At 33.0% G+C, this 26430-nt stretch overlaps 2 protein-coding genes and 1 long non-coding RNA gene across 5 annotated transcripts in view; 2 read left to right on the top strand and 1 right to left on the bottom strand.

Annotated features, from left to right (window-relative positions):
- LOC139482701 (uncharacterized) overlaps positions 1 to 26430 on the bottom strand; it is a 931021-nt gene that overhangs the window by 5522 nt on the left and 899069 nt on the right. The window lies entirely within an intron of this gene.
- Positions 1 to 26430, top strand: part of LOC139482692 (RUN domain-containing protein 1-like) — a 726769-nt gene that overhangs the window by 582897 nt on the left and 117442 nt on the right. The gene's annotated exons all lie outside the window — the stretch shown is intronic.
- LOC139482687 (uncharacterized) overlaps positions 1 to 26430 on the top strand; it is an 89099-nt gene that overhangs the window by 20445 nt on the left and 42224 nt on the right. The window contains exon 5 of the mRNA XM_071266754.1: positions 18783 to 18807. Coding sequence (XP_071122855.1) covers positions 18783 to 18807 — 25 coding nt within the window. The remainder of the gene's footprint in view (positions 1 to 18782; positions 18808 to 26430) is intronic.

The following is a 26430-nucleotide window of genomic DNA, read 5'->3' as shown; positions in this document are numbered from 1 at the left end:
GTCCAAAATTAAACTTTGTTTGATTTCATCAAAATTGAATAATTGGGGTTCTTTGATATGCCAAATCTAACTGTCATGACTGTGTATGTAGATTCTTAACTTTTGGTCCCGTTTTCAAATTGGTCTACATTAAGGTCCAAAGGGTCCAAAATTAAACTTAGTTTGATTTTGACAAAAAATGAATCAGTTAGGTTCTTTGATATGCTGAATCTAAAAATGTACTTAGATTCTTGATTATTGGCCCAGTTTTCAAGTTGGTCCAAATCGGGGTCCAAAATTAAACTTTGTTTGATTTCATCAAAAATTGAATAAATGGGGTTCTTTGATATACCAAATCTAACTGTGTATGTAGATTCTTCATTTTTATACGACCGCAAAATTTGAAAAATTTTTCGTCGTATATTGCTATCACGTTGGCGTCGTCGTCGGCGTCGTCCGAATACTTTTAGTTTTCGCACTCTAACTTTAGTAAAAGTGAATAGAAATCTATGAAATTTTAACACAAGGTTTATGACCACAAAAGGAAGGTTGGGATTGATTTTGGGAGTTTTGGTCTCAACATTTTAGGAATTAGGGGCCAAAAAGGGCCCAAATATGCATTTTCTTGGTTTTCGCACTATAACTTTAGTTTAAGTTAATAGAAATCTATGAAATTTTGACACAAGGTTTATGACCACAAAAGAAAGGTTGGGATCGATTTTGGGAGTTTTGGTTCCAACAGTTTAGGAATTAGGGGCCAAAAAAGGGCCCAAATAAGCATTATTCTTGGTTTTCGCACCATAACTTTAGTATAAGTAAATAGAAATCTATGAAATTTAAACACAAAGTTTATGACCATAAATGGAAGGTTGGTATTGATTTTGGGAGTTTTGGTCCCAACAGTTTAGGAATAAAGGGCCCAAAGGGTCCAAAATTAAACTTTGTTTGATTTGATCAAAAATTGAATAATTGGGGTTCTTTGATATGCCGAATCTAACTGTGTATGTAGATTCTTAATTTTTGGTCCCGTTTTCAAATTGGTCTACATTAAGGTCCAAAGGGTCCAAAATTAAACTTAGTTTGATTTTAACAAAAATTGAATCCTTGGGGTTCTTTGATATGCTGAATCTAAAAATGTACTTAGATTTCTTATTATTGGCCCAGTTTTCAAGTTGGTCCAAATCGGGGTCCCAAAATTAAACTTTGTTTGATTTCATCAAAAATTGAATAATTGAGGTTCTTTGATATGCCAAATCTAACTGTGTATGTAGATTCTTAATTTTTGGTCCCGTTTAAAATTGGTCTACATTAAAGTCCAAAGGGTACAAAATTAAACTAAGTTTGATTTTAACAAAAATTGAATTCTTGGGCCTCTTTGATATGCTGAATCTAAACATGTACTTAGATTTTTGATTATGGGCCCAGTTTTCAAGTTGGTCCAAATCAGGATCAAAAATTATTATATTAAGTATTGTGCAATAGCAAGAAATTTTCAATTGCACAGTATTCAGCAATAGCAAGAAATCTTCAATTGCACAGTATTGTGCAATAGCAAGAAATCTTCAATTGCACAGTATTGTGCAATAGCAAATATTTTCAATTGCACAGTATTGCACAATAGCAAGAAATATCTAATTGCACAATATTGTGCAATAGCAAGAAATTCCAATTGGATTTCAATTGGAGTTATCTTTCTTTGTCCAGAATAGTAGTTGAATCAACTTAAATCAATGTTTTATACAATATACAATGTATATTCATTATTCACTTTTACTACCAACTGATAGATTAAAACAATCTTTACCATTCAGTGATAACAAGCACTTTTTTTACATTTTAATATTTTATGATGTATTTAAATGAGTAGTTATTGTTGCAAACTTCATTAGAAATTTGAATTGAGATCAGTTTTGAAATAAAGGAAAGGGGGATCTGAAAAAAAAATTGGGGGGTCAATTTTTTTCATTTCAGATTTCATAAATAAAAAGAAAATTTCTTCAAACATTTTTTTGAGAGGATTAATATTCAACAGCATAGTGAATTGCTCAAAGGCAAAAAAAAATTTTTAAGTTCATTAGACCACATTCATTCTGTGTCAGAAACCTATGCTGTGTCAACTATTTAATCACAATCCAAATTTAGAGCTGAATCCAGCTTGAATGGTGTGTCCATACTTGCCCCAACCGTTCAGGGTTCAACCTCTGCGGTCGTATAAAGCTGCGCCCTGCGGAGCATCTGGTTACATCTTAAGATGATTAAAGGAACAAAACGAATTTAAACAATAGAACAGAATTTGATCTTTTTCTTGTGAAATAGTTTTCAAAAATATGAGTCAAGTACAAAAAAAAAGGGGGGACGAAAGATCTATACCAAAGGGACAGCCAAACCCACAAATCCAAAACAAACTGACAACGCCATGGCCAAAAATGAAAAAGACAAACAAACAACAGCACACATGACACAACACAGAAAACCAAAGAATAAACAACTTGAACCCCATCAAAAAACTAGGGGTGATCCGTACCTGCCAACTTTCACGATTTAGGCGTGTACTACACGATTTTGACCCTCTGTCCCGATTTTCCCAAGGGAGACAAATCGTGTCTGACAAATTTCAATCAAAATTTAGTGATCACGCATTCACCAGTTGATTAATGTCGGCATAGTAAACAATCAAAGAATCAAAATTTTGAGTTGTTTTTTTTTTAGCTTGGGTGTTAAATTTATAAAAATTGGAATCATGATGGCCGAGTTATCACTTGCAAAATAGTTCTGTCACCGCCTAAGAAAAAAAAGCGTGTTGCCTCGTGCAAATACTTAGAGAAATGGGAGAATGATGTCAAGTACAGGGGCTGGTTGTCTAAATCAATGTTTAGTCGTTAGGATTGTCGAATGCCTTTTGTAAAGTTTGCAACAGAGACTTTAAAGTTGACCACGGTGGCCTTAATGATGTCTCCAAACATTCTAGTACTGCTTGTGATATTGATCTATATAATATGAGGGTTTGGATGGGGTTAAATGATTAAAGAATATAATGCCCTTAAAAAATGAAGATAAGGGAATAACGGGCAAAAAAAAATGAAAATTTGAGAAATGGGTGGTCAAATTTTTTGAAGATTAGAGAAAAATGAGGTTAATTTTTTGAAGATTAGAGAAAAAAGGGGTGAAAATTAAATGTTTAGAGAACAACAGACCCCCCCCCCCCCCCCATTCCAGACCCTCATATATTGCTGTTTTTTTTGTTATTAAATTATTAAAATTATTGCTCTTTTTTTATTTTTAGACAATGTATCAAACAAACATAAAGTCATCTTACTGGTGTTTATCTCAACAAAAAGAATACAACAATCAAACAATTTAAAAAAAGATAGGTTATAATAGCATCTTCAACTATCACCCCCCAAAAAAGAAGTATGTCAGACATTTTTAGGAGCCAGATCATCACACGATAAAATGCCGTGAAAAATTCTACCCTCAAAAATGGTGCCGCGCACAAAAACCCCATGGCCATTTTCAAAAGTTGGCAGGTATGGTGATCTCAGGTGCTCCAGAAGGGTACAACTGAATCTAGTCATGTCACAGGACTTATGTTCTAGTTTTCATCAATGCTAGTCTCATCAGACTCTGCATATGAGGCACCATCTGATAGGCCTGTACACTCATTTGACATTTCATTTGTATCCTATATTTTTCTAAGTCGAAAAAAGTGTATTCAAATACAATCAATAAAAAGAAGATAAGGTCTGATTGCCAATGAGACAACTCTTATCAAGAGACCAAATGACACAGAAATTTACAACTATAGGTCACTATATTGCAAGTATTGTTTTTTCTACTTATGATCAAATATGATTTTGTGAATTTTATGGTAAATAAAAAAAAAATATTTTTGTAAAAAAATTACTGGTATGGTATGTATTATAAGGAACAGAATAAGGTAGCAAAATGAGGTACTGATTTGTTTTGGTCCCGAAGTGTCTCCTGCCTTGCCAAACTGTCTATCAATCATGACTACTAAATAGATCTCCTACGGTGCCACACTGTCTATTAAACTTGGAGCTAAACCTGTCGAGGTGAAGAACTGTCCTGTGAAGTTACCTTATCTACAAAGCGCATCATTGATTCGGATCAGTTAGACTGGTTTCCAAGAATAGTATACCTTTTACCTTTTAAAATGTACCTGACAAAGGACCAGTTAAAAATTATCGATTGCAAGTAGAAAAAGAAGAAGAAAACGATTTTGCATTTGAATAAACAGAATACAGACACATGTCAAATTAATATTTGTTTTCTTGTTTTTTTGTTTATAATTACTTTGTTCATCAAAGTTGGATTATTATAAATTTATTTTCTGCAAAATTATAATTGAACTTGTCCTGACGGACAAGCTTGATACAGCTTTTACTTGTCCGACCTTCTTTTCCTCTGGTACCGGACAATCAGACAAGCGTTATTGGCGAACCTGTCGTGGAATGTGAAAGGCAGACGAAGGGGATTTTCGTTTTAACAAAAAAAGAAAATTTATTATTTTTAATCGTTAAAGAAACAGATTCTCACATAGTTACTCGTGGATAATCGACTTTATCCAATCTCGATAGTTCAATTATAAATTTTAAAGTGTCGCCGAGGCTTGGACTTTTTAAATTGATATTCTAATATGACGTCCTTATTACGCTTTGTAAACAAAGCCGTGTTCTAATAAGTACAAAATATGTTTGGCACATGCGCACGACCTTACTGTTTCTATTAATGTTATTTCCATTGTTATCCTTTAAGATATATACAGTTAAGCAGCTAACGTAAACTGTTATTATATTTTTTTATGAAACAACATATATTTACCCTGCTCGTAGCTTTTAAACTTATCAAATATGAAATGCAATGCACAGACTCCTCGAGGAGGAACCGGAACAGCCAAACATTTTTACAGTAATTTCGTACGCCTCGACCTATAAAAATACTGTATTTGTCCTATTAGAATCGAAATAATTCCTTCATGTCATGCTCTATGCTCATTTTAACATGGGTAGGCATTATATTTGACCACATTTTACACCTCGCTTACGCTCAGTGTAAAATATCGACAAATAAAATGCCTACCCATGTTAAAATGAGCATAGAGCATGACATGAAGGAATTATTTCTTAAATATAACTATCTTGATTGGATAATATCAGATAATCCACTGTTATCTATGTAAGAATCTATATGTATGTAAGTATGTGATAAACATATATATAAATGCACTTCTTTAGTAAAGGATAATGATTTTTTTCAGTGCATGCAAACACAAATATTTGAGACATTATTTGTAGCTTTAGTAACAATGCTCTCAAAGTTTTTGTTAGTTATAAATGTAACCTCAATTTTGATATTTTGATTAATTTTTCCACGTTTAATTAAAAAAAAAAGTAAACCTGTGTACAGTATTTTATATACATATGCAGATACAGTGAGGTATTTTCAGTTTGAACCTGGTACACAAATAAAGCAAGATATTTACAAAGGACAAGGTACGATAAGCTATTGCAACTGGCCCCCTATTTTCTTTGAAATTAGAATGCATAGTATCCAAGAAACATTGTTATTTCTAAAGAGAATAGTATCTCATCTAGCAAAAAATCAATATAACTTTTCTTTTTTCGTGTGAAAAAAATATTAAATACCTCTCACTTTCTCATGAAAAACGTAAATTTTATGAAAATCCGAAGTTTTTCTGTCCGTTTGAGCAATTTTTATGCCCCACCTACGATAGGAGAGGGGCATTATGTTTTCTGGTCTGTGCGTCCGTCCGTCTGTCCGTCCGTCCGTCTGTTCGTTCGTCTGTTCGTTCGTCCGTCTGTCCCGCTTCAGGTTAAAGTTTTTGGTCATGGTAGTTTTTGATGAAGTTGAAGTCCAATCAACTTGAAACTTAGTATACATGTGCCCTATGATATGATCTTTCTAATTTAAATGCCAAATTAGAGTTTTGACCCCAATTTTGATCTTCCTAATTTAAATGACAAATTAGAGTTTTGACCCCAATTTTACGGTTCACTGAACATAGAAAATGATAGTGCAAATTTCAGGTTAAAGTTTTTGGTCAAGGTAGTTTTTTATGAAGTTGAAGTCCAATCAACATGAAACTTAGTATACATGTGCCCTATGATATAATCTTTCTAATTTCAATGCCAAATTAGAGTTTTGATCCCAATTTTACGGTTCACTGAACATAGAAAATGATAGTGCAAATTTCAGGTTAAAGTTTTTGGTCAAGGTAGTTTTTGATAAAGTAGAAGTCCAATCAACTTGAAACTTAGTATACATGTTCCCTTTGATAAGATCATTCTAATTTTAATGCAAAATTAGAGAATTTATTTCAATTTCACGGTCCACTAAACATATAAAATGATAGTGCGAGTGGGGCATCCGTGTACTGTTAATTATGAGCGGACGAAAGTACCTCAAATATATTTCAAATTTGTTGTTTGTTGTAAGGAAATAATTCACTGTTTTTTAAATATATTCATGGTACTTGCGTCCGCTCATTTTCAAAGTTCAAAATTTCTACACTGAAAATTCCTTGTTTTTACGAAAACGTCAATAATATGTGAACCAAGGACCGGGACGGACATGCATTTCCGAATCTGCTCGAGTATTTTATTTCAACTCGGTGGATCTTGATTAAGTTACTAAACTCCAATGCCGGGAAGAAAAAAAGCTTTTTCATTCTTTATCATGTTTACGGTTTATTTTCAGTCGGGCAAAGTAAAGGAACATGTGATTTTGCATCATTTTTTAAAGAGACAGTGGCAGTGTTGTCAAAGAACAACCAGCAAACTGTTTATTCAACAGCACTAAATTAATAAAGACCCTACCAAATTATAACCCTTTTTATCTGTGTACATAGTAGTGTTAATGGCAACTGGAAATTTAAATCGATTTCACGTGGAAACAAAATTAAAACCGAGATTACCTCCCCTGTCAATGGATTATACAGGAAATTATTTGATTTTTTTTTAAAACAATTTTAAAGAAACAAAAATCTTAACTCATTAAATTATTATAAATATTTTAAATATATAACATGTATTTAAAAGAAATACTGCAAGGTTTAGATATAATTTTAAAACTTTAATTAAGTGTATGCAAATATTGTAAACCTTTGAAATACTATGAAATAATCTCAACAAAATATCTACTTTCTAAATCCGAAGGTACATTACAGATGCATGCTTGATTTTTTATAATTGAAAATCAATGCGTCTACTCTCGTATATAAGCTAATCAGACAGCTGTTACGTACTTGCTAAAAGCTGACATTACAACTTGATAAAAATTTCAGTTAAAAAAATATAATACTATCTTTTCTGTAACTGTTTTTTTATTTCTTTTCACTTTTTCTTTTTTATAATCTTTTCTCTAATATAAAATAAAAGGAGAAGCTGCTAAGTGTGCGACTTGTTAATCGATAAAAGGATAACATAACTGATTTTTGTAAAAGAAATAAATTGTCTTTTTGACACATTCCCTATCCAGTCCATTCTAATTTTAGACAATGTATATTAAACTTGTATTTTGTGTATCTTCTCAAAGGATGTAGAAAAGACATTTCCTTACTCAAGAGAAGCACACCTTGTACCTGTTAGATAATGAGGAACAAAAAGATTCAGTGTCTTTTTTTTTTGGAATGTACAAGTACCCGGCCACGTCCACTTATTTGTATATTTATTGATCTTAGCCTTTTTTTAACTGACTTTTATAGTTCGTTCTTATGTTTTACTGTTACACCACTGTCCAAGGTTAGGGTGAGGTTTCAGATCCTGCTAACATGTCAAACCTGTCACATTCTCTATGTATGTGTCTGTCCCGAGTCAGGAGCATGGAGTCAGTTTCACAAAAGAAAACTAAAAAAAGTAAGATTGATCGTGAGTCATGAATAATTCAGTATACTTACGATCATTCTTAGTCGTAAGTTTTTTTGGGAAACCGACTCCTGTAATTTAGTGGTTATCGTTTGCTTATGTGTTACATAATTCATGTAATTGTTTTTGGTTAATTTTTGTCTGCATATATTAGACTGTTGGTTATCTCGTTTGAATCGTTTGACACGGTTATTTCGGGGCTTTTTATAACTGACAATTCGGTATGGGCTTTGTTCATGTTGAAGGCCGTATGGTTGTTAATTTCTGTGTCATTTTGGTATTTTGAGTGGAGAGTTGTCCCATTGTCAACCATACCACATCTTCATATTCATAATAAATCCATTGAACAAAATGACTAAAACCACTAGACTCCTATCATTTTCCGGATTGTACAAAGATAAATATGTTATTATTCTATTTTTTCATGATATATTCATCTTTTGTCTTAAATTAAAAATAAAACTGTAAAAGAACCCAAAGTCATTGCCCCCTATCCTCTCTGCCCCAGTAGAAAAATATCAATATGCAGATCAATTTAACAATCACAGTGTACAGTATGCACCAACTTACTCTATGTTCTAAATAATGATATGAATGGTACTACTTTTTACTGCATAACATTTATATTACAACTTAAAGGTTTAAAAAAATGGAGTTTTATGTAAATTTTGAAAGTCAGTAGCCAAGTTTACACATCAATAATTTCTACTCTAATAATTCTCAACTATTTTTTTTGTGCTCCACGTATGTAGTAAAGATCATGCATACTTCCTCTCAGTACCGGAGCGAGCATTACGTTGTTCCCTTGTCTGTCTATAGATACGTACATACATACATTATAGGTCTGTCCATCTGTACGTTCCAAAATTGGTTTCCGATCTCTAACTTTAGTTTGCCTCGATCAACCAAATGTTAAGAAACTTATACACGATGCTTATCACCACAAAACACAGGTCAAGTTCTATTTTGCTGGCGTCACTTGATACTAGAGTTATGCTCCTTAACAAAAGGAAAAAATGCTAAATTTTTGTTTCCGTTTTCGTACTTTAGTTTGTCTCTACCAAATGAATATAAAACTTATACACACTGTTCATTACCACAAAACACAGATAGAGTTTGAAAGTTGATGGCGCCACTTTTCCAGTTCAAGAGTTATGCCCCTGTACTAAAAGCAAAATTGCTAAATTGTTCGTTTCAGTTCTCTAACCTTAGTTTGCTTCAACAAAATGTTATGAAACTTATATACAATGCTTATTACCACAAAACACAGACCCAGTATGTATTTTGGTGATTTCTTTTTTCTGTTCTAGTGTTATGCTCCTTTACAAGGTGTAATACCACCAAATCATGGTACGTCACATCCGGTTGTATACGAAAGTAGGTCGAAAAAAAATATTCCCTTGAATTTGAAATTTGTAGGTAATTAATCCTACATTTTATTGCAGTAAAAACATTTCTGTGTCATAAACATATGTCTTGGGTATTTCAAAACACCATTATTTTTATTTGGGATTTCTATAGAAATTTTTTTTAATCTTGAGGTTACATGGTGACTAAACCTTGTACACAGATAAAATAAGGGGAGAAATTTGATTTGTTAACTTCCAATGATGGTTATTTTCTTATATGCAATGAAATGTGATGTGAATTTTTTTCTATAGTACTGGATAGGATTAAACTTTACTCATGCCAAGTATTTCTTTATTTGAAACAAAGATAAATTCTGCAAATTTTTTTGAAAAGTGCAAATTTAAGGATGTATTCTTCTAACGTTTTAGTCTCGTTCAGTCTCGTTGAAATCTCGTTCTTGAATTATTTCCAAAACATGTCATACAAGTGGAAAATATCAATGAATTTTAAAAATATTATAATCAATTATAACTCTGTGAAAAAATTGTGTATTTACAATGAACGGGTTTTGGGTAATCCAGTTTTCAAATTTTACGACCAATCAAGTCATTATTTTTAGCCAAAATTTTCAGAAAATGTGTGAGGGATACAAAAAATGATTTTACGAGAATCATGTACATCCTATATCATTTTGGTCTTTTCCAATTTCTTAGATATGTATTTTTCAATCATTCATAACAAAAAAAGTTGAAATAACTTGCATTTTTTTCTTAAAACTGAGAAAAATCACAAAAATAGACAATTGGCACTATGGTAAATTTTACACAAAAAAGCGTCAAAATATGATAAAACTTTCTTATATTAACACCTACCTATTGTTTTTCTTAGTAAAATTTATTCAGATTGGTCCACTTCATCTTTATAGAAAGTATGAAAAAAAGTTTAATTGTGGAACTGTGATTTTTGTCACGATAATAGCCCAAAAATAGGTAAAAATCAATGAAAAATGGGAAAATCATCAAAATTGGGCATTTTCAAAGGGCCGTAGCAAAAAAAGAAGTGCACCACCATATGATTTTTTCTTCACCAATTATTTTGTTACAGTCTTATACATCCAAAAAACAGGTTAAGAAAAAAAGTTTAATTCTAGAAATTTTTGGCTCCTCAGAGGTGTACATCCTTAACACAGACTTATAGGAGAAAATCAATGGTGGTATTACACCTATTATGGGAAGCTGTACATGCACCTTTGACCTTGTGAGTAATCTCATGTGTTAAAATTTCTTGCTATTTAAGTGAAATATTACAAAATATGAAATGTTCTGAGTGGATTGAGTCTCCAAAACACATTTTATGTCTTAAATAGGACTCTACCATCATGACCATGAATATTCAGTTGCCAGAACAAGCCATACTTAGTGTATTTTTTTTTGGGGGGGGAGTCTCTTTATTTCTTATAGTCGGCTATGATAGAATATTTTCCTAAGAAATACTTCAATAACTATATAGTTATAAGTAGATGAAATTATTGTTATTGCTGTAATGACGAATTATTTACTAAAAGAGAAGCCTTTTATGTCCCTCTCTGGAACGCAGCGTAAATTTAGTGTTTACGTAATGACTTAATGAAACCTCCTTGGAGACAGTAAACTTTTATATGGATTGTTCATTCTGTTAAAATGCTTCAATTACTCATTTTTATAACATTTCTAACATAAATGATTGAAAGTGACCCCATAATTTTTGTCGAGCCTGCAACTTTTGTTGCAGAAAGCTCGACATAGGGATAGTGATCCGGCGGCGGCGTTAGCTCACTTCTTAAAAGCTTTGTATTTTAGAAGGTGGAAGACCTGGATGCTTCATACTTTGTATATAGATGCTTCATGTTACGAAGTTTCCGTCAGTCACATGTCCAATGTCCTTGACCTCATTTTCATGGTTCAGTGACCATTTGAAATTTTTTTTGTAATGTTGAATTCTCTCTTATTATCAGTAATAGGATATATATGTAACACTCAGAAACGTGTCCTTCCCCCCAAACGTGTCCGATACTCCCAAACATGTCCACATTGACGTCACTGCACTACAAAACATGTCTAGTTCAAAACTTCGCCAACGTGTGTGATTTGTATAAACGCCCAATCATGCCACGGTCCATTTTCTAACAAACCCCCAAACGTGTCCAATCCCAAAAACGGTTTATATCAAGCGTTATTTGGTTATTGCTATTCCATTAACGTATACTAATTTTACCATTTCATTAAAAATATAATAGATGAGGTACTTTTTAAACCAGCCGAAAATAATGGGTAAAAGTGGAAGCGTCCTTTCGGCTATGTCGTATGTAAAGTGTAAGCAAACACGATTAGTAACGTTAAACTCTACAGTAAACGGAAAGTGTCCCTTTCTCTACACATTAAAATGTGTGTGTTCTCTCTAAATATTGTGAAACACCGGCAACTGGACGAGCAACAGTCTAAAGTAAATTTATACAATACAAATGTAAAAAGATAAATACTTGCAACTGGACAATACGCAATCATCAGTTTAAAGATAATTTAAACAGTATAGAACAGTGAAAGCATTAAAACATGTATGTTCACTAAATATGCATGAAATACTTGCAACTGGAAATACGCTATCAACAGTATAAAGTTAATTTATACAGCAAATGTAAAACTATTTCGCTCTAAATATGCATAGAATACTTGCAACTGGATAATACGCTATCAACAGTCTAGAAAGTGAATTTATACAGTACAAATTAAATTTACAATAACGGTAACCCCTTATAACCGGCGTTGATCACATAACATTCATATTGATCAATAAAAAGAATCTATAAAACCAATGCATGAAATATTTGGCACTGCACGTTATGTCTCTTGATCGTGGGTCTTTAGTGATGCTGGAAACCTAAGATTTATATATATATAAAAAAAAAATGGATAACCAGTTTAGGGAGCTACCATTTGATTTTTATGGGGGGGCTAGGATGAAATTTGAAAAAAATAGGCAGGACAGGAGTTTTGAGTAAAAAAAAAAGGCAGGATGAGACACTTTGCAAAAAAAAAAGTCAGGACGACAATTTAGGTAAAAAAAGTCAGGATAAACTAAAAAAAAAAAGGCAGGACCGAACAGAGTGAAAAATAAAAAGGCAGGACAGAGATTACAGCTAAAAAAAAATGCAGGACAAAATTTTTCATCCTAGCCCCCCCATAAAAATCAAATGGTAGCTCCCTTATGATTTAATGAGTTTTTGATATAATACACACAAATTCAGATGGAGAACTGTTAACAAAAGTAAAAAAAATCCTGCTTAACGCCCGCCAGGCAATATTCGGATGAATATAAAAAGCATCATCGGAGTTTATAAGTACAAAATAATTTACAAAGTCACCGATTAATTTGGCTCAGGTTCGCTCTCAATGAGTTTGAAATACTTGCAACTGAACAATAAGCAATTTAAGTCAAGAATTAATTAACAATTACAGATTAGATTTTGAATTATGATATTCATTAAAAAAACCTTTATTTAATTAACAAAAGCTAATAAATAAAAACTTTGTCCCCATCATAAAATTGCCGTAAACGTTATCAGCGATTTTATTTAGGAGATACGTGTATTAACGCTAAAAGACACGAGACGTTCTGGCGTTCAATATTGGACACGTTTTGGTGAATAACATTTATCGGACACGTTTGGGGGTGATGAATCCGGACACGTTTGGGGAATATTGTACATTTCGGACACGTTTAGGGAGAAAAGATACGTTTGGGGGAATCGGACACGTTTGGGGGACAGGACACGTTTGGGAGTGTTACATATATATTTGATATGTGCGTACCTTGCAAGGTCCACGTGTCTGTCAGACAGTTTTCACTTGACCTCGACCTCATTTCATGGATCGGTGAACAAGGTTAAGTTTTGGTGGTCAAGTCCATATCTCAGATACTATAAGCAATAGGGCTAGTATATTCGGTGTATGGAAGGACTGTAAGGTGTACATGTCCAACTGGCAGGTGTCATCTGACCTTGACCTCATTTTCATGGTTCAGTGGTTATAGTTAAATTTTTGTGTTTTGGTCTGTTTTTCTCATACCATATGCAATAGGTCTACTATATTTGTTGTATGGAATGATTGCTAAGTGTACATGTCTAGCGGGCAGATGTCATGTGACCTTGACCTCATTTTCATGGTTCAGTGGTCAAAGTTAAGTTTTTGAGTTTTGGTCTTTTTATCTAATGCTATATGCCATAGGTCAACTATATTTGGTGTATGGAAATATTTTATGATCTTTATGTCAGTCGAGCCGGTTTTATTTAACCGTGACCTCATTTTCATGGTTCATTGCACAGTGTTAAGTTTTTGTGTTTTGGTCTATTTTTCTTAAACTATAAGTAATGTGTCAACTATATATGTTGTATAGAAGCATTGTTAGCTGTACCTGTCTGCCTGGCATGGTTCATCTGACCTGGACCTCTTTTTCAAGGTTCATTGGTCTTTGTTTAGTTATCTTGCAATTGGTTAATGTTAAGTTTATGTGACAGTTGTAATAAAGCTTAGCTTTATACTTAGGACTATCAACATAATATCAATGATTAGTATAGAAGGCGAGACATTTCAGCGTGTGCACTCTTGTTATTTATTGGCCTGAAAGTTTAAATTTTGAGGAAATAAGAGGTATAAATTGACCAAAAGAGACCTTATAAAGAAAACAAAGAGGTCCATTAGTGGTATGTATCTTCTTAAAATCATCTTGTGTATCATATTCAACTGTTTGTAGGTAGATAAAATAGATATTCATGATCATTTAGGCCACTTTTTTTTTATTAGTTGGTTTACGGATCCGCCGACCCTGTATTTCACGATATTGAAATAAAAATAAAAACGATTTTGAAGATTTTTTTTAATTCCGCCGACCCTTTTCTGTTTGAAGAAGTACAAATAAAAATAAAAACATGATAAAAAAAAGATCGGTCTTTCTTCTTCCAGTCGGAATACCCTCGGAGTGGATTCGAAAATCCCGTGCGGTTCCCTGTTCAGTCAACGTTTCATCATGATCTAATGTGGTGAAAAGGAACCAGTTGAAAGGCGGTTCCCTGTTCAGTCAACGTTTTATCATGATCTAATGCGGTGAAAAGGAACCAGTTGAAAATGAACCAGATACGATTTTACAATACGTACTTGTAAAGACTAAAGACTACGTACTTAGATTTACCCATTAATTGTTGGAGATTTTCGGTGTAAATCTAGCGGTTGAACAAATTGAACATCGCAGTCATGAATAATAAAAATGAAAATTATTTTTGAGATCGTTTGGGTATTTTGGTTTAAAAGGTCGGACCATCGCTAGTTTGGGTATCAGGTCCGTTCGCGCCCAATATACTTTCGCACCCAACACGTTCGCACCTCGCACGTTCGCACCCAAGGTCCGTTCGCACTCTACACGTTCGCATCCATTTTAATTCAAATTCCAGTTGAATATTTGGAAAATCAGGATTGTTGTTTTTAATTGCTTTGACGTAAATACTGAATGTATTTATAGCTTGGTATGAGTAAAAGATTGAATATTTTAAAGATCTTTAAATGATAAATTAAACCCAAAAGATAATTGTTTTTAATAACAGCTTGGTCCCTTTGATCTGAAACAATGAAATGATGAAATATAGCAATACACTATTATAGAAACCAAAACATGATTAAATTTATTCAACTCACAAAAAAAACGTAGTCAGAATCTCACTTCATTTTGAAACAAGTCAATGAAACAAAGTTATAGGCAATACACTAAACAAAACATGATTAAGTGTTATTCAACACAAAATAAAACGTTGACAGAATCCCACTTTAATTATAGAAAGGAATATTATTATTTTTTAACAATACGCTCTAAAAAACATGATTAAGATTTATTCAACACTTAAAAAATGCTGTCTCGCTTTATTTTGAGACAATGAAATCAATTATACTTTTAATAATACTACTTGCCAAAACTTGATTGCAAAGTTATTAAACACAAAACCAATTAAAATTGGGCGCGAACATGTAGGGTGCGAACAGACTTTGGGTGCGAACATGTGGGGTGCGAAAGTGAAAGGGGGCGAATATGAGTGGGTGCGAACGTGAATGGGCGCGAACGAACCCGGATTCGCTAGTTTGAACCCACAGGCACTTGTTTCTAGAAGTTCTATTTATAGGGATAGTCGACCTTCCTATGGATAGAAACAAGTGCCCGTGTTTGAATCCCTGTTTCAGACAGTCAGTGAGGTTGACGGCGGGTCAACTTTGGTTCAAGTGTTGATCAGAAAGTCTGAGACCCGTTGAAAGGGGCTGTTTTAGTTCCATTACAGGTACTAGTCCAAATAATTATGACGTCTGGCAAGGCTTCCTGGTATCCCAGATTTGTTTTTAAATAGCCTTGCCAGACGTCACTAAAGGGAAGGATCTTTTAACTTGCTGCCAGGGATGGGTGTCATTACCTTCCCACGGTACCCATTAAGATTTAATGGAACAGAGATGGGGTATGGTGAACAATATCCCAACACAAAATCAGAACATGTATTACTGTCATAGAATGCAGGACAATTAAAATCACTTCAACATTTATAAAAAGGGACAATCACAGGACACTTCGAGATATAAGCTAATACTTATAGCAGTGTAAAATAGCATAAAAAGCCTAAAAAGGACATGTTTTCATGTACCACATATGAAGGCATATGACCTGCAGAGCGCATATGGTATTTCCTCAATAAAATTGTATTGTGTTATGAGGAATTTTGTCACTCCCTGATCTAAATTTGATAAATAAATACACAGAACAAAGAGAAATGCAATTGGGAAAGACACTTCCCTTTCATCGGGGACATTTAATATATATATCTTCTTTCATCAATCTACATTGACATTTGACTCCTTGTAACACATTTAATTTAAAATAAAACAGCAAGAATTAATACCAAATTATGAAACGATCTGCATACATAGTTAGTATAATACACTATTATATAGAGTAATGTCATTGTTTGTTGTTTCTCTCCATTTTTGGTAAAAAAAAAACCAGCATTAATTCCAATTTTTATTTTTATTTTTTTTTCGACCTCCTACCCTATATTTTTTCATTATTTTTATTTTTATTTTTTTTTCGACCTCCTACCCTTCCTTTTTTAAGAAGAATCCCGTAAACCAACTAATAAAAAAAAAGTGGCCTTATTGGTCCACACTATTATATCTTGATGCGGCATGGTTTCGATTTGTCGAAGAAATTTTGATCGAGTCACTGTAGATGTCGTCTTTCATTATATTAGATTTTTCTCAATCTATTGAACTGATTATGACAAAACTTGACAGAAATGCTTGAAATAACCAGTATTAACATGATTAAAAAGGAAAAAAGTAACATGCAGTTTATTGAACAATCATGTCTTCTTTAGGTGTGATATCACCAAATCATGGTACGTCACATCCGGTTTTATACGAAAGTAGGTCGCAAAAAATATTCCCTTGAATTTGACAGTTGTAGGTAATTAATCCTACATTTTATCGCAGTACTGGATAGGATTAAACTTTACTCATGCCAAGTATTTCTTTATTTGAAACAAAGATAAATTCTGCACATTTTTTTGAAAAGTGCAAATTTAACAAAGACTAATAGGAGAAAATCAACGGTGGTATTACACCTACAAATGAAAAAAAATGCTGATATTTTGTTTCCGACCTCTAACTTGAGTTTATCTCAATTCAATGTTATGAAATGCATATACAATGATTATTGCCACAAAACTCAGTTTAAGTTCAAATTTTAGTAGCATCACTTTTAAAGTTCTTGAGATATCATGTCTCTGTATAACTTTATATGTGAGCCGGGGAATCAACTGAGTCCCTATGCCAATGGACAAATTCTCCATTTATCTAAGTTAAATTGTCCAGAAGGCTGTTGTTAGTAGCAAAGAATATTAGATTATTATACAGTATGCAAAACTAAAAAAAATATGTATCTGCTGTCTCTCTTTTATATGAAATTATATACTTAGATATAGATAAAAATTATTTTATCTGATTTGCGATGGTTGCTGAGCAAGATATTATATCATCGATACGTTCCTGTGTAGCCATGGAAACACTGAATTAAGAATTATATTAGAATTGCACTTCTGCACTAAAGGTACTCATAAATATCCTTTAGTTCCACGTTTCAAGCTTAAAAATTACACTCAGTGATACATAACATCTTTTTAAATGTTCTTCAATTGTAAACTTAAAACTAACTATGCGTTGCTAAGGAAAACTCGGGTTGTTTTGACGGATTATATAGATACAAAATCAATATGATTTTTCATGCAAACATTGTTTCTTAATATATCAGTATAGGAGTCGACTTAATATGAGTTGTATGAAAACATTTGAATTTTTCATTTATTTTATGGATAACATTGGATAAAAAAGTACTTTTGTGTGGTCATTAGGCAACATTGCCCCTTATCATACCTTGTCATTTGAATACATGAATCTTGTCCTTTGTGATTTATTTGTATGCTAATCAAATATAACAGTATTAACAAGAAGAAGATGCATAACCCTTATAATGTAAATAGACTTTTTTGTGGTTTGTAAAAGATTTTAAAGATGTTGTTTTGATTGTTTTTATGCCCCAGCGACAAAATGTCGAGGGAGCATATAAATTTACCCCCGTCTGTCTGTCCGTCCGTCTGTTCTTCCGTTCATATGTCCGGATTAGCATACATTGTTTGTCCGGCCATCTCGTCCTACAGTTTTGGAGGTACAACTTAAATATTTTGTAGGATGTTCATACACATAATAGAGGTGTGCATGGCCACAGATTTTGATTTTTTTCAAATATTCTGAAAATGACAGGTAGTTGGACAGTCATTTTTTTGGTACTAGCTCCATAAAGAGATCATGGTTTGTCTGGCTATCTCCTCCTACAGTAACATCATCATACATAGTGTTAAATTTATAATTTCCTATGGTCAAGCGGAGGCATCATTTGTGTCTTACAGACAGTGTAACAATTTCAAGTTGTATGCCAACATTACTGTTTGTCTAATCTAAAATATGTGGAACTATACTCATGCATGTGGCAGAGCAGAAAAGGAGGTGGGGGACATTGTCCATATCTAGTATTGTGTATAGTCATGTTTACATTTTTAATGGTTTTTAGCTCACCTGTCCTGAAGGGCCAAAACAGCTTTTGTCATCACTTTTCGTCCATTTCAAAGTGATACATCAGATATTTTCAAACTGATATGTTATTGTGTTGTGTTGTTGCACCACTGTCTCAAGTTTAGGGGGAGTGAGCACTCACAAACCTGTTTCACCACAACATTCTGTATATGCATGTTCAAAGTCTGAAGCCAGTACTTCATAGGTTGTTTTTAGTTGCTGTCTGATATATTTGTATTTCTATTATTGATTGCTTGATATCAGACTGTTGATTTTCTCGTCTTAATGGCTTAACATTTTTCCGTGGACACACCAAGTTTATGAATTGTTATGTGATATCAGATTGTTTATTCTTTTGTAGACTGTCATGTTAAAGACTCCAGAAGGTAAGTCTAGTTATGATCTGACAGTATTATTATCTATCATACCGTTATTTAAGAATAAAGTGTTTTTCCTGTACTGATAGTTAGTTTTTATACGCCCGTTGTCTTTTAGACGGGACCTATTATGGTATACCGTTGTCCGTCCGTCCGTCTGTCCGTCCGTTCGTCGTCCACACTTCGGACAATAACTCAAAAATGCTTTCACCAATTTCCATGAAACTTAAGTGAATTGTTTATATCTATTGACGTAAGCTCCTTTTCGTTTTTTTTTAATTTCAGATTTTAAGTTTAGGATTTATGGGGCTTTATTCATAAAAAAGGGGGGATTTTCAACACTTCGGACAATAACTCAAAAAGGCTTTCACCAATGTCCATGAAACTTTGGTGAATTGTTTATATCTATTGATGTAAGCTCCCTTTCAATTTTTATAAATTTCAGATTTTAAGTTTTGGATTTATGGGGCTTTATTCATAAAAAAGGGGGATTTTCAACACTTCGGACAATAACTCAAAGAGGCTTTCACCAATGTCCATGAAACTTTGGTGAATTGTTTATATCTATTGATGTAGGCTCCCTTTCAATTTTTATAAATTTCAGATTTTAAGTTTTGGATTTATGGGGCTTTATTCATAAAAAAGGGGGGTTTTTAACACTTCGGACAATAACTCAAAAAGGCTTTCACCAATGTCCATGAAACTTTGGTGAATTGTTTTTATCTATTGATGTAAGCTCCCTTTCAATTTTTATAAATTTCAGATTTTACATAAAAATTCCGTGTTATGAATTTTTATGCTTAAAAAAGGGGGGATTTTCCAATTTTGGGACAATAACTAACACTTTCAGAAAATTTTATGCAACTTTGATAAATTGTTTATATCTATTAACATAAGCTCCCTTTCCATTTTTATAAATGTTAAAGAGCAACGGGCGTATCATGCGCTAAAGCGCAGCCCTTTATTGGATGTCTGTTTTGTTAAACTTCTGATCGTGAATAAAAGAAGGTTGGGGGTTGAGATATCAAAACACTAATTTAAAACTTCCATATATCTGTATATTCATGTGCTGTCCCAAATCAGAAATCCTGAAAAGAGTATTATTGCTATAGCTTTTCGTTATTTTCAGAATTTTGTCTTTATGGCAGATCTTGCGTTGTGTTTGTTTAAAAACATCTTCTGTACTAATTTTTTCTGCACCAGGAACAACCGTCCACATTACAATTATTTCAGTGATTTCGTAGCCTAAAAAAACGAAATAATGTTTATTTACTTTACAATGCAACCATCTGTAACCACACATAATGAGGAAAGTAATCCATGTTAAGTAAAAATGTTCAATTAAATAAATGTGATATACTGATATAGATAAATCAGGTCCATTTGAACTCTCTGGAAGGTTTATGATGTCAAACTTGGTGCACTTTGGCTACCAACTAAAATTATGTCTTTTCATAAACATAAATAGACCTTAACAAGTCTGTCATTCTCTGACTAAAATAAGTCTGAAAATGAAAGTACATTTTTATGATAAATACATTTTTTATACGACCGCAAATTGTGATCGTATATTGGTATGAGGTTGGCGTCGTCATCGTTGTCATCGTTGTTGTCGTCGTCGAAGACATATTAGTTTTGGCACAAGGAATTAGGGGCCAAAAATGGGCCGAAAATAAGCATTTTTGTAACTTCTAGACACTAACTTGTGTGTTAGTGTATGGATCTCTATGACATTATACCACAAGGTTCCATATCACAAAGGGAAGGCTGTGATTTATTTTGGGGGTAATTGGCCAAAAATTTTAGGAATTGGGGGCCAAAAAAGGGGCAAAAAACAAGCATTTTTTTCTAGTTTCATGACAATAACTTGTGTGTAAGCGCATGGATCTTTCTAAAATTGTTCTACAAGGTTCCATATCATAAAGGGAAAGCCTGAATTGAGTTTGGGGTAATTGCCCAAAACATGTAGGAATTAGGGGCCAAAAAGGGGCCAAATATAAGCATGTTTCTAGTTTTTATACAACTGCAAAAATTGAAAAATTTTTGGTCGTATATTGGTATCACGTTGGCGTCGTCGTTGTCGTCGTCCTCCTCCTCCGAATACTTTTAGTTTTCGCACTCTAACTTTAGTAAAAGAGAATAGAAATCTATGAAATTTTAAAACAAGGTTTATGACCATAAAAGGAAGGTTGGGATTGATTTTGGGCATTTTGGTCCCAACATTTTAGGAATTAGGGGCCAAAAAGGGCCCAAATAAGCATTTTCTTCGTTTTCGCACTATAACTTTAGTTTAAGTAAATAGAAATCTATGAAATTTTGACACAGGGTTTATGACCACAAAAGGAAGGTTTGGATTGATTTTGGGAGTTTTGGTTCCAGCAGTGTAGGAATTAGGGGCCAAAAAAGGGCCCAAATAAGCATTATTCTTGGTTTTCGCACAATAACTTTAGTATAAGGAAATAGAAATTAATGAAATTTAAACACAAGGTTTATGACCACAAAAGGAAGGTTGGGATTGATTTTGGGAGTTGAGGTCAAAACAGTTTAGGAATTAGGGGCCAAAAAGAGGCCCAAATAAGCATTATTCTTGGTTTCCGCACCATAGCTTTAGTATAAGTAAACAGAAATCTATGAAATTTAAACACAAGGTTTATGACCATCAGGTCCGAGACCACAATTATTTCTTAGTGCATTTCTTTTAGAACATAAATGAAAATTTAAAAAAATCCCACCTGCGCTTTCTCAAAGAAACTTATACAGTGTGTTGTACTACTTTTGGGACAAATTATATCAAAATTATAGAAAACTTCATCGTCTCTAACTCAAAATATGGACAATTTTCTGTTTAGGGCGTCTTGAAATCTTTTGACAGCTTCCGAAGTGCTAATTTTAAACCTTTTTCAGCTGGACCAAATCACTACTTTCCTTTAAAAATCTGGACCCAAATTTTTTTACAGTGTAATTTCAACCCCCCTACTTGCAATTTGAGGCATTAAACATGAAGAAATAAAATTAATGGCAAGTAACCCACTGTCAACACTAGGGACTATATTTGTGAACAACGAAAATCAAGGGACGACAATGGTGGTCTCTGACCTAATAGGGTAGAAAGAGTTGATAAATCTTAAAAAAACTTAGTACGACCAAAGCTTAATGAATTATAACACTGCTTACAAAGTTTCATGACAATAGGATGTATATTATAGACATTAAGTTAAGTTCTATACTCATCTTTGCGTGTAAAATTTTGACGTTAAAATTGAAAAATTTCAACTATCAACATTTGGGGCTTTAAAAATTAAAATATTGCAAAAAAATACTTTTTAAATGCCTTAATATATAACTTATCATGTACTAAAAGCAATAGAGTACTCATTTGATTTATCAGACTTGGCATAATTATTCAAAAGTCAAATTTATACGAGCCTGCGCCTAAAAATTGAGGTTTTTCATGAAGGGGGGCCTTACATGAAGATGTAATATTTTCCAGCAATTTTAAATTTGTGAAGCTTTTTTGTTATAAATAATCCTTACATATGTATTGAAAGTACTTTAAATGGAAAGAAAAGTTACAAATAACATATCATATTAGTTTAAAAGGGTCTAAGGCCAAGTAAGACTGGAAAAAATTTAGGGTCAATTTAGGCCGTGCCACATATTTACATTAAAAAATGCATATTGAGGCTATAAGAAATAAAAATTTGTGTCTTTTTTATCATTTCTATACTCATGTGACATGATACAACAAATCTGAGCACAAAAAGACTTGCAATTAACTTTTCTTTCAAACAGTATGGTCTGATACAAAGATTTTTGCCTTTTTAGGGAAAAACTTGCATGCAATTTATTCTCAACAGGCTTATATTTAAACCACTTGCTATCCTACAGAAGAAAAGAAAGATATTATGTGAAATGGAACAGGTACAATAGACATTGTAAAGTGCATTTGATACACATTTAGTGAGGTCTTTATTATGGACATCAAATTTTATGTACCAAGCTCCCCACTATTGACTTCATCCAAACAAGGCGTTAGACAAGGGTCATTTATACAACACATTTTGCACATTTTGTCTGAGATAATCTTCTTTTCTGTAGATTCAGAGTTCATAAATAAGTAAAAGAAGAAGATAAAGGCATAGAAACACAAATATTGACACATGAAAACCTGTCGGATAGAAAGTCAGGATGCCATTTTGGTACAGTTAATTTTTAACTACCACTGGGTCGATGCCTCTGCTGGTGGACTATTAGTCCCCGAGGGTATCACCAGCCCAGTAGCCAGTACTTCGGTACTGGCATGAAATACGGATTTTTTGTGTTATTTAAATTTGCTGTTACAAAGTATTAGAAATTATTATAAATTAAGGAATGTATCTCCCTCGTGCAAAGCTCTGATTCCTTTCACGGATTTGGCTATACTTTTGGACCTTTTGGATTATAGCTCTTCATCTTTTATATAAGCTTTGGATTTCAAATATTTTGGCCACGAGCATCACTGAAGAGACATGTATTGTCGAAATGCGCATCTGGTGCAAGAAAATTGGTACTGTTAATTTTATTATGCATCATTATTGAAAAAGATATAAAATGCCTATTTTGACCCTAAAATGCCAAAATTGGTCATTTTTGCAGAAATTCTATAAAATAAAAGTTTTAATCCTTTAGTTTCATGCTATTTGACAAATTGACACCATCAAATAATTTATGGAAGTTACCAAAGTACAGATTCTATATTTAACAGGCTATAATATTATTTGAACTTGGAATTATTTTTGATTATGGAATTTGCATAATTTCTTGTGATTAAATTTTTTGATATTTCGTGTTTATTTTGTATTATGATCTTTTGAGTGGTTAATAACACTTTCCATACAATGTATTTTGGTTAGATAGTGTCGTGCGAGGCACAGTACATTCTTTTGAAGATGTACTATTTTCTTTGATTTTCTTTGTAACAGAAAGTGTTGTGCGCAGCACAGAACATTTCAGTATAGATTTAGCATGGAATTTATTAAAAAATTTAAATAACAAGAAATCAGGCAAATTCCATAATTAAAAATAATTCCAAGTTCAAATAATAACCTGTTCTTTACAGATTTCACCTCTTAGGTCCGAGACCACAATTACTTCGTAGTGCATTTCTTTTAGAACATGAATGAAAATAAAAAAAATCCCACCTGCACTTTCTCAAAGAAACTTATACAGTGTGTTGTACTACTGTTGTGACAAATTATATCAAAATTATAGAAAACTTCATCGTCTCTAACTCAAAAAATGGACAATTTTCTGTTTAGGGCGTCTTGAAATCTTTTGACAGCTTCCGAAGTGCTAATTTTAATTTCAGCTGGACCAAATCACTACTTTCCTTTAAAAATCTGGACCCAAATTTTTTTACAGTGTAATTTTACCCCCCTACTTGCAATTTGAGGCATTAAACATGGAGAAATAAATTTGGAAGGGGTATACAAATTAATGGCAAGTAACCCACTGTCAACACTAGGGACTATATTTGTGAACAACGAAAATCAAGGGACGACAATGGTGGTCTCGGACCTAATAAAAGGAAGGTTGGGTTTGATTTTGGGAGTTTTGGTCCGAACAGTTTAGAAATAAGGGGCCCAAAGGGTCCAAAATTGAACTTTGTTTGATTTCATCAAAAATTGAATAATTGGGGTTCTTTGATATGCCAAATCTAACTGTGTATGTTGATTCTTAATTTTTGGTCCCGTTTTCAAATTGGTCTACATTAAAGTCCAAAGGGTCCAAAATTAAACTAAGGTTGATTTTAACAAAAATTGAATTCTTGGGCTTTTTTGATATGCTGAATCTAAACATGTACTTAAATTTTTGATTATGGGCGCAGTTTTCAAGTTGGTTCAAATTAGGATCCAAAATTATTATATTAAGTATTCTGCAATAGCAAGAAATTTTCAATTGCACAGTATTCAGCAATAGCAAGAAATCTTCAATTGCACAGTATTGCGCAATAGCAAGAAATTTTCAATTGCACAGTATTGCGCAATAGCAAGAAATATCTAATTGCACAATATTGTGCAATAGCAAGAAATTTTCAATTGGAGTTATCTTTCCTTGTCCAGAATAGTAGTTGAATCAACTTAAATCATTGTTTTATACAATTTACAATGTATATATTCACTTTTACTACCAACTGATAAATTAAAACAATCTTTACCATTCAGTGATGACAAGCACTTTATTTTACATTTTAATATTTTATGATGTATTTAAATGAGTAGTTATTGTTGCAAACTCCATTAGAAATTTGAATTGAGATCAGTTTTGGAAAAAGGGAAAGGGGGATGTGAAAAAAAAAAGGGGGGGTTAAATTTTTCTCATTTCAGATTTCATAAATAAAAAGAAATTTCTTTAAACATTTTTTTGAGAGGATTAATATTCAACAGCATAGTGAATTGCTCAAAGGCAAAAAAATATTTTAAGTTCATTAGACCACATTCATTCTGTGTCAGAAACCTATGCTGTGTCAACTATTTAATCACAATCCAAATTTAGAGCTGAATCCAGCTTGAATGTTGTGTCCATACTTGCCCCAAGCGTTCAGGGTTCAACCTCTGCGGTCGGATAAAGCTGCATCCTGCGGAGCATCTGGTTAGACAATAACTTGTGTTCAAGCGTATGGATCTCTCTCAAATTGTACTGCATGCTACAATACCACAAAGGGAAGGCTGGGATTGATTATGGGGGTAATTGCCTCAATATTTTAGGAATGAGGGGCCAAAAATCGGCAAAAAACAAGCATTTTTCTAGTTTCATGACAATAACTTGTGTGTAAATGTATGGATCCTTCTGAAATTATACTACAAGGTTCCATATCACAAAGAGAAAGCTTGAAGTGAGTTTGGGGGAAAATGCTTGAAACGTTTAGGAATTAGGGGCCAAAAAGGGGCAAAAAATAAGCATGTTTTTAGTTACCAGACAATAACGTGTGTTCAAGTGTATGGATCTCTCTGGAATTGAACTGCGAGGTACCATACCACAAAGGGAATGCTGGGATTGATTATGGGGGTAATTGCCTCAATATTTTAGGAATTACCTGCCAAAAACGGGCAAAAATCAAGCCTTTTTTCTAGTTTCAGGACAATATCTCATGTGTACATTACATTTCGTTCTCATTATTAGACATTTAAATAATGAACATTTTCCAAATTTGAATATTGCACAGTAAATGAATAATGAAAAATTGTAGCATTTTTAATTTTTCAATATCAAACGTCAAATTCAAAAAATGCTCCAAATTGGAGCATTTTTCATTTTTCAATATCAAACGTCAAATTCAAAAATGCTCCACGTTGGAGCATTTTTCATTTTTCAATATATGAAGTAAAATTGAAAAATGCTCCAACCTAGAGCATTTTTCATTTTTAGCTCACCTGGCCCAAAGAGCCAAGTGAGCTTTTCTCATCACTTGGCGTCCGTCGTCCGTAAACTTTTACAAAAATCTTCTCCTCTGAAACTATTGGCCCAAACTTAGCATTTAGAGCAAATCTGACATGGGGTAAAAGTGTTTATCAGGTCAGGATCTATCTGCCCTGAAATTTTCAGATGAATCAGACAACCTGTTGTTAGGTTGCTGCCCCTGAATTGGTAATT

Source organism: Mytilus edulis, chromosome 7, assembly GCF_963676685.1.
Source record: "Mytilus edulis chromosome 7, xbMytEdul2.2, whole genome shotgun sequence".
NCBI classification, from domain to species: Eukaryota; Metazoa; Mollusca; class Bivalvia; order Mytilida; family Mytilidae; genus Mytilus; species Mytilus edulis.
The sequence above is the reverse complement of the archived record's forward strand: the minus strand, read 5'-3'. Positions and strand labels throughout refer to the sequence as shown.